Genomic DNA, 8,748 nt, shown 5'->3' with positions numbered 1-8,748 from the left:
AGTAAAAAGTGAGCAGCAAATCTTTCACCACCCCTATTTATAGAAAAAATTTTAAAAATTCCACGCTTCAACCACCGTTAGATCCAGATGGTATCAATGGTCCCGATTCGCGACGGTTCAGTACACGACGTAAGATGGCCACTGACAGAAGGACACGTGCCTTTTCCCACCCAGTGTCTCCTGAAAAGACGCAACCGTCACGACCCACTTTCACAACCTTTCAATCACTCCGTTCCTTCAGGCTTGGGGGGCCTCTGTACCGGGGAGGACGTCCGGACATTCCCAAAGGACGCCCGGCCATAAATATTCTGGATAACGCTTAGATTTCAATAATGACATTCCCTGGGAAGTGCGTCCGGTATGACCGGACGGCCCTATGAAAGGACGATCGGTTATTTGTCGATAGTTAGTAATGGGTGGCCAGATCACTATCAGAACATCAACAACGAGCTAAACAGAATTAGAGGCAATTGGGCCGATATTGGGCCATAATTAAGGAAAGTTAATTATCGGCCCATCACAAAAACTATAAATAAAGGTCAAAGGTAACAGTAGGTAGGAACATTTATTGTGCATTTATTCTGTCTCGATAACTTTCTCTTTCTATCTCTATAAGTGGAATTGAAAACTGACTTGAACGTCGGAGTACTTTTAACAGGTACCCGATCGGTCGAGACCAGTAGGAGCAAGATTAGATCAAGGACGGACGGCGGAAGCGTGATCGAGGTTAGTAATTGTGTAGGGAGATCCCAATCATTCGAAACAAGATACATATCATATATAAATATATATGTTGACTTTTTTTATTTGACTACTTTTTGTTGGTATGGTTTCTTAAAATATAATAATAATTTATAAATGTTTATAATAAAAGGTACGTTTATTAAACATTTATAATAACAGAAAATAAAATAATCCCATATTTTTTACAAATTAAATTAGGCTATTTATGATATAAAATATCTCTATAATTTAAAAGTTTTTAAAATTGGTGTTTTTAATTTCTTTGTTTTTGTCTTCACAAATTTTATCAAAATGTTGGTGTGTATTTTATTACTTTTTATTTATGTACTTATTTATTTGTGATAATGTGCTCCAAAAAAGACTCTCCTAAATATAGCCATGTAATTGACTTAGAAAAGTCATTTGTGCAAATATTGTTTGTTTCATTTTATATTTTAAGGTTAGTTTCTTTATTTTTTAAATATTTATCAAAAGTTAATTGTTTAAAATTATGATTTGTAATAAAAAAAAAAAAAACTCAAGATATAGTTTTAAAAGTGATCATATTCAATTAAATGAAACTATGGTTGACTTTTGTTTTTAAATATAAATTCATTTGTAAATCACATCTCATTTCAATAAAAAAAATCATATCACTTAGTACTAACTTATATTAAAAAAATATTATATTTTAAAAAAAATATTTCAATTTACTAAATTACATTTTTTTAAATTTTAAAAATTGACTTATTTCTTTTTCTATTTATAAACATATTTATAATTAAATATAACATTAACAATGATCATTTTATATTATTTTTATAATTAAATATATTTTAATAATTTTTAATTTCTATCAATTAAAAATAAAATTATCTGTCAAATCAAATTATATACTAATTTTTACAAACTTTATTCTTAAATTCACTTTATTCGCATCCAAATTTCTTACAAAAATTAATAATTAATTCATTCTCAACTTTTCTCAGATTCATCGACTCCCAAATAAATCCTTTAAATACGTATACCCTAGATCTCTTTTCACTCTTATCTTTTTATATTGAATGTTATTAACCTGTAAAGATTTTATCATAAAAATGATTTGACAAAAGAAAAGTTATAGTACGCATTGCAAACTTGAAGTTGTGCTTCACTATATGCTACTCTCAATAAAACGAGTTGACAAATTGTCTGTCAAGTATAAACTTTGTGTATTAACTTCTATTAGACAAAACATTATGGAAAGATTTTTAAAAATTTTAAAATATAATTTAACCCTTCCTTGTGTTTTTAGTTTGTTTTAATAGTTTTAAATAATAAACTAAATTACTAACAACTTAAATAAAAAAATAAGACAATTAAATTTTGTAATGAGTAGAAAATAAAAGTAAAAATATAATATTAAAATAATATAGTTTATAATTATGAAATATTTAAATATATTGTTCAAAGTTATTTAAACAATGTACATGTTTATGTTATTGTGATATATTTTGAGAGGTTAGAATGTTTGGCCAATTAAACTGAACGCCATGGTCATATCACTTTGATTTATCGAATATCGTGCAATTGCTTTTGTACAGCGGTGGTTTCTTATTTAATTGTATCGACCGCTTTTACTTCTCAGCAAATATATAACTTAATTATGTTATATAAACTTTCACAAATTTTAATAATGAAAAAGGATGAAGAGTTAAAGGGAAAACAAATATACTTTTGAAAAGTAAGAAACTACATTAAGTGTATTTTACACTAAAATATAATATTACTAGAATCAGTCGTAAAATATATAACTGAAAAATTGGATATTTGGTAGGAGGTATTAAATTTGTAAAATTGTAAGACATAAAATAAATGATAAAAATAAGACTACGCAACTATTCCTTTGACCAACTACATATGTTAGATCTATGATTTGATATTATAATTGTTTAAATCTAAGGTATAAGATAGCATTAATTAATTACACCAGTGTGCATATCTATGAGGGGATAAACCTCTAATTACATTAAAATATATGCTCTTTTTTATATAACCATGATAGAACTTTTTTCTCTCAATCACATGTTTTTTTCTATTCACAAAACTCAGATTCAAAACTTTGTTTAGAAACCCTAATCCAATACTCTTTTACCAACTACATGTTAAGTAAAATATATCTGTTGAAGATTAGAATTTCTGTCATAGTGAATAACAGCTTGTATTCATGATATATATTATAGCAATTTGTTGATAGAAACAGTTTTAAAATTCAAATGCAAAGATCCATGAAAAGAGTAGCTTTCAACAAATATCTAAAAATGCTGTAAGTGGTCCAAATCCAATCAAAGAAGATGAACTAAAATATGTTAAAATGCAAATTAATTTAATTGTTCACCAATCAGTTCCATGAAACTTGCAGCATGTTATATGAACATCTCAAATATTTATTATCTATCCTTCCCTTGACCATATAACCTGAATGATGATGCACATTCCATGGCAAATAAAAACTGTACAATACAGTTACTAATATAACATATACACTGAATTCAAAAAGAAAATACAGAGACGAGGTATTAATAATAAAGAATGCTATAAGGTAAAACAGTTAAGCCTAGTGCCATAGTGCAGTGAAACAATGTACAAGAATCATCTCCTATTTTCTCCTGTGGAAAGCAAAAATGAGCAGAAAAAAATTTCATGTTCTGTTAACAAAATGTCAAAGAGATGTTGTTGCATACTTTGTTCACAAGCCATCTTTGGAAGGAAGATCAAGGTGTGTTTGAGTGAGTGTTAAGTTTCCTTCTCTCTCATTGGACTCAATAAGCATCTTCACAACTTCCCTCATTGATGGCCTCTTTGTAGGAGACACACTTGTGCATACTAAAGCAAGCTTCAAAACAGTGAGCATGTGATTCACTGTGGTTTGGTCTTCCAGATCAACATGAGTATCAAGTATCTCTGGCGTCAGCGAATTGTCGTGATCCCTGATATGGTTTCTCACCCATGAGACAAGATCTCCTCCTTGATCTAGTGGCTGAACTGGTGTTCTTCCAGTCAGCAATTCCAAAAGCACAACACCATAACTGTATATGTCACACTTTTCTGTCACCTTCATGGTATATGCATATTCTGCCACACAGGATACAAATGGTTCACCAAACAGTATTTGATAACTAGTCAAAAGTAAAAAAGTATACATTGTTTATGAGCATGGAGTTAAACAACAAATCACATAATAAGGTACAAGACACTACTCATAGTAATATGGTCTACCTTGTCAAAAACAATAAACAGAATGAAGAAGTTTGTGATACATTATCTAACTACAAGAGAGTAGGAGCTTACCAGGAGCAATATAGCCATAAGATCCAGCAACAGCAGACATTGATTTTGACTGGGGCATGTCAATCACTTTTGCCAAACCAAAATCACCAACATGAGCCTCAAAATTTTCATCCAAGAGAATGTTGTTAGATTTTATATCGCGGTGGATGATTTTTGGTTTGCAGTCATGATGCAAGTAGGCAAGACCCTCAGCAGCTCCAAGTGCAATCATGAACCGAGTTGACCATTCCAAAGTAGTTGCAGAACCATGCAATAGTTCACCTAAGCTACCTCTTTCCATGTACTCATAAAGCAGGAGATTGGAACCCTGGTGGTAGCAAAAGCCATACAATTTCACTATGTTCCGATGCCTTATTCTTCCCAGAGTTGATATTTCAGCTCTGAAGCTATTCTCAATGTTGTTCCCTTCCCTGTTTGATGCTAACTTCTTAACAGCAATGGTCTCACCAGATTTCATCACTGCCTTGTACACGGTTCCACATGCTCCCTTACCAATAACATAGCTTTCATGAAATCTTTTTGTAGCTTCAACTAGATCATGGAATGTCAAACCTTCCTTTCGAGGGAAATAGATATCTGAATCTGGGGAGGGAGCCTCAGTGCCTCCAAAGGTATCAATTGACTCTCTAGGACGTCTCATAAAATATAAAATAACTAAGATGAAAATGAGTGAAATACCACCAACAGAAGCAGCAATGATCATGACTATTTTAGCGCGACGAGAATCAAAACTTTTCGCTGAAGTATCAGAGTGAGAGGCAGAATTGGTCCTGCAGTCACCGAGAGGTGCACCACAGAGGCCATTCTTACCACCAATATAGCTGCTCACAGCCATACTTTGGAAAATTTTAGTGGAAGGAATAGGTCCGTACAGGTTATTGAATGAGAAATTGCAACCCAACAAGCTAGATAGCTCTTCAAATGTGCTGGGAATTTCACCATCCAAATTGTTGTTATTGAGATAGAGATATTCAAGCATGTTGAGACTGCCAAGCTGAACTGGTATTTTTCCAGAAAGGTTATTGTAACTGAGATCCATTGCAATCTGCAAGCTTGAAAGAGAACCTAACTGAGGAGGTATTTCGCCGAAAAAATAGTTACCATCCATCAACAACCAGTTCAAATGAGACAGATTGCCTAGTGCTGCAGGAATATATCCAGAAAGCCTATTGTCTGAAAGCTTAAGAATCTCCAAGTGCTGAAGTGTTCCAATCTCACCAGGTAAGGAACCAGAAAAGTTATTCTGGCTGAGGTCAAGTCTTTGTAGTCTTTGACACTGAAAAATCTCAGGTGGGATTGTTCCAGTGAAAAGATTTGACGAAACATTAAAGGTAACCAACTGAGAGAGATTACCTATTTCCTTAGGCAACTCCAATGTGAAGTAATTGTTGGCAATATGAAGCCTTTGCAACCTGTGGCAGTTGCCAATATCAGAAGGGAGTGTACCACTGAACCTGTTTTCATTCAAATCAATGGCAGTCAAGTTCTCCAGCTTACACAATTCTAAAGGGAAGCTGCCAGTAACCATGTTTCCAAGTATCAACAACTGTGCCAATGATTTACAGTTTAGTATACCTGTTGGTATATTTCCATCAAGATGATTAGCTGCAAGATTCAACAACATCAAACGAGAATATCTGCACAGATGAGGGGGTATTCTTCCTGTCAAGTTGTTGTCAGAAAAGTCAACAACCCAAAGTGGACTATGAAATCCAAGTCCCGAGGGAATAATACCACTCAGGGAGTTGTCAAAAAGTTGCAACTGGTTCATTTTAGTCAAATATTGGAAGCCAAATGGAATTGGACCTGTGAGATTATTTATTGACAGGTCTAGCTTTGACAGGTTCTTCAAGCTACTAAGCTCATTTGGTATAACACCAGTTAGATGGTTCTCAAATAGAAACAGCAAACTTAGACCATTTATTTTACCAAACTCTGAAGGGATACTACCTACTAAAGAGTTCTCTGAGAAATCAATGTCTAAACATGAAGTAAGATTTCCAATTTCCCTGGGAATGGTTCCATTCAACTTGTTTCTGTAAACATACAACCACCTCAAAGATTTGAGGTTCCCTATTTCCTTAGGCAAAGGTCCAATAAGATAATTCCCATATATAGCAATTTTCTCAAGACTGCTACAATTCCCAATCTCTTTAGGAATAGGTCCTGAAAGCTGGTTTCCCCATAAAACCAATTCTTTCAAGCTGGCAAGCATCCCAATCTCCCTTGGTATCTCCCCTCCTATCTGATTTTGTGCAAGACCAAGAAGCATTAAGCTCTTACATCCACCAATTTCCTTTGGCAAGTTACCAGTAATGTTATTTGCCCCAGCTCTGAAATTTACAAGATTCTTAAGATTTCCAATGGAATTAGGCAGGGGTCCCTCAAGAAAGTTGCTATAGGCCACTAGCTCAACCATCGAAGACAAGTTCCCAAACTCATATGGAATCACACCAGAGAGTTTGTTGTTGTAAATATTCAAACTTCTCAAAACAGACAGCTTACCCAATTCAGCCGGAATTGTGCCCTCAAACTGATTATTATTCAAATAAAGATATTCCAAATTCAAGCAATCACCAATCTCCTTCGGGATATTCCCAGTCAACCCATTGTAGGCAAGATTGAGATAAGTCAGATGGGTCAGACCCCCAATGCCAGCAGCATTTAGAGTTCCAGAAAGACCCATTGAAGTCAAATTAAGCGACGTAACTACTCGATTGTTATCACTACCATGACTGCAATTTACACCTTTCCATCGACACGGGGTTTCATCAGTAGGCTTCCAACTTTCCAAAACATTAGATTTATCATGAAATCCATTCTTAAGCTCTAGCAAGATTTGCCCCTCAGTGTTCAAACCCTCGGTGCTACAAAGAAGTGAAGTCAATAGCAGTAAAAGAAAAGAATACCCTATTGCCAAAGTTCTCTCCTTAATATCTCCAGCCATCTTACTATTCGAGACCTGCACAAGCAAGCCATCAATCAATCACTTTCACAACATAGACGATTTTTTTTTTTTTTCTGTCGTGACCTCCGATATAAAAATAAAAATCTAACTATTGATTAGTGTAATCAATTGAGCACTATTTGAAAAAGGCTATTTTGCTCAGAAATGAAATAGTAAAAATGTTCTGGAAAATTCTTGCTACCATTGGATTTGTACAAACCAGAAAATTTGTGGTAATTCGTATAATTAACAAAACCTCAAAATTGAAACTTCGAACATGTCCAATTAACTTGAAATCATATTCCACAATACCAAATCACCATTGCCAGGTTCAAAGGAAAAAACAAAGACACGCATGTATATTACACAGAATTAAAAATTATCAAAGCCATAGCACACGAAGAAAAACACACCTTTCATTCAAAGGCAGCCATCACTCATCAAAAAGAGAAGTTAACAAAAGCAGCTGGTCCACCACTTGGGATCAACAACTCCTTGTGAAGGAAAATTGCGAAGAACCATGAAGAAGTTAATGAAACTTTAGCCAAAAATAGGATAGACCCACGTGGCCTTAGGACATGAAAAGTGGGGATCTTCGATCTGAAAGAGAAAAGGCCAAGATTTCGAGGAGAAAAATCCAAACCCCTTTTTGTTTTGAGGGACTGAGAAAGAAGCAAGACTCAAGGTTCAATGAATCAGTGAATGAATATCCGTCCTCCAGGGGTGGCACTATTTGTGGCTTTTCTCTGTTGGGTGGGGTTTGGCACAAGGGAATGAAAGAATGAGTGTGAAGGATCAACCTTCTTTTGGGGGTGAAGTTTTAATGGCCGACAAAGCATGCTTTCACCTTTCACTTATTTGGATCATTTTCATTGTCCCTCTCTAACACCAAAAGGTTCTTTCTTTGATGTTGTTGTTGTCTTTCTTGTTGATATTGTTAATGTTTGATGATGCCCTTTTCAAGTGTGATACAGAAAGAAGAAAGAGAAGAAAGTTTTGTGAAACTTTCCTTAGCAAAAAATTTGGTAGTTTTGTGTTTGTTTCTTTGTTTTTTTGCTTGTGATGGTGATAGGTACGGGGAAAGTTCCTTTGTGGGTTAGTAGGTGCTGAAATCCTTGTAGCTGTAGTTGTACTTTGAGCGAATCATCTTCTTCCACGTGGATTCTCAGTAAATCTTCTGACTCGCCATATCTATTTAAGGCTGTTCTAAGATTTATCCATCAGGTCCTGTGTGTAGATCATGGGAAGATTAGAATTTTCTTTTTCTTAAGATAGAAAAGATGAAAAAGATAGGAGAGGATTATAGTTATTAATAATTTCTAAAAAGTGTGTAACAGAATATTGTTGCCTTCTATTGTTTTTATTTTTATCCGGTTGGGATTTATTTATTTTTTTATATTTATTCAATGGAATGAAGAAGAAGAAGAAGAGTTGGTGAGTATAACGGATTTCTAAAAGCAAATTTAGGAAAATAATTGCTTAAACTTTGGATAAAGGATAATTATTTTGGAAAAGTTCTTATTAGTCAATTAATAAACAAGTTGAATTTCAAAGAGCTACTACCATACATTTCTACATTTATACATTTTTTTTTCTCTTAAAAGTTTGTAAAGAAATTCTTTCAGTACACCATTGAATGGAATTTACTTTTTAACATTTATGTTTAAATTTGTGAAAATGGTTAAATTATATTTCAGGTGGAACTTTATAAAGATTAATTTTATATGAACTAACCCTACCATCATTAC

The 8,748-nt window shown here is 33.8% G+C and overlaps 1 protein-coding gene across 1 annotated transcript; it reads right to left on the bottom strand.

Moving 5' to 3' along the window:
- Positions 1 to 3,128: 3,128 nt before the first annotated feature.
- LOC106771845 (probable leucine-rich repeat receptor-like protein kinase At2g33170) lies at positions 3,129 to 8,223 on the bottom strand. The gene is made up of 3 exons (XM_014657841.2): positions 7,414 to 8,223; positions 4,054 to 7,015; positions 3,129 to 3,837 (listed from the first exon to the last, which is right to left on the bottom strand). The coding sequence occupies exons 2-3, from the start codon at positions 6,998 to 7,000 to the stop codon at positions 3,452 to 3,454; spliced, it is 3,333 nt and encodes a 1,110-aa protein (XP_014513327.1). The 5' UTR covers positions 7,001 to 7,015; positions 7,414 to 8,223; the 3' UTR covers positions 3,129 to 3,451.
- Positions 8,224 to 8,748: the final 525 nt, after the last annotated feature.

This window comes from Vigna radiata, chromosome 8 (assembly GCF_000741045.1).
Source record: "Vigna radiata var. radiata cultivar VC1973A chromosome 8, Vradiata_ver6, whole genome shotgun sequence".
In the NCBI taxonomy this organism is placed as follows: domain Eukaryota; kingdom Viridiplantae; phylum Streptophyta; class Magnoliopsida; order Fabales; family Fabaceae; genus Vigna; species Vigna radiata.
This window is presented reverse-complemented; position numbering and strand designations above follow the sequence as displayed.

What these genes read in the sequence shown, in the direction of transcription:
- LOC106771845 (XM_014657841.2), bottom strand. Translation starts at nt 7,000, where the DNA reads ATGGCTGGAGATATTAAGGAGAGAACTTTGGCAATAGGGTATTCTTTT. An exon ending in TTATGGCTATATTGCTCCTG is followed by an intron (nt 3,838 to 4,053) that starts GTAAGCTCCTAC and finishes CCTGTGTGGCAG; the next exon opens with AATATGCATATACCATGAAG.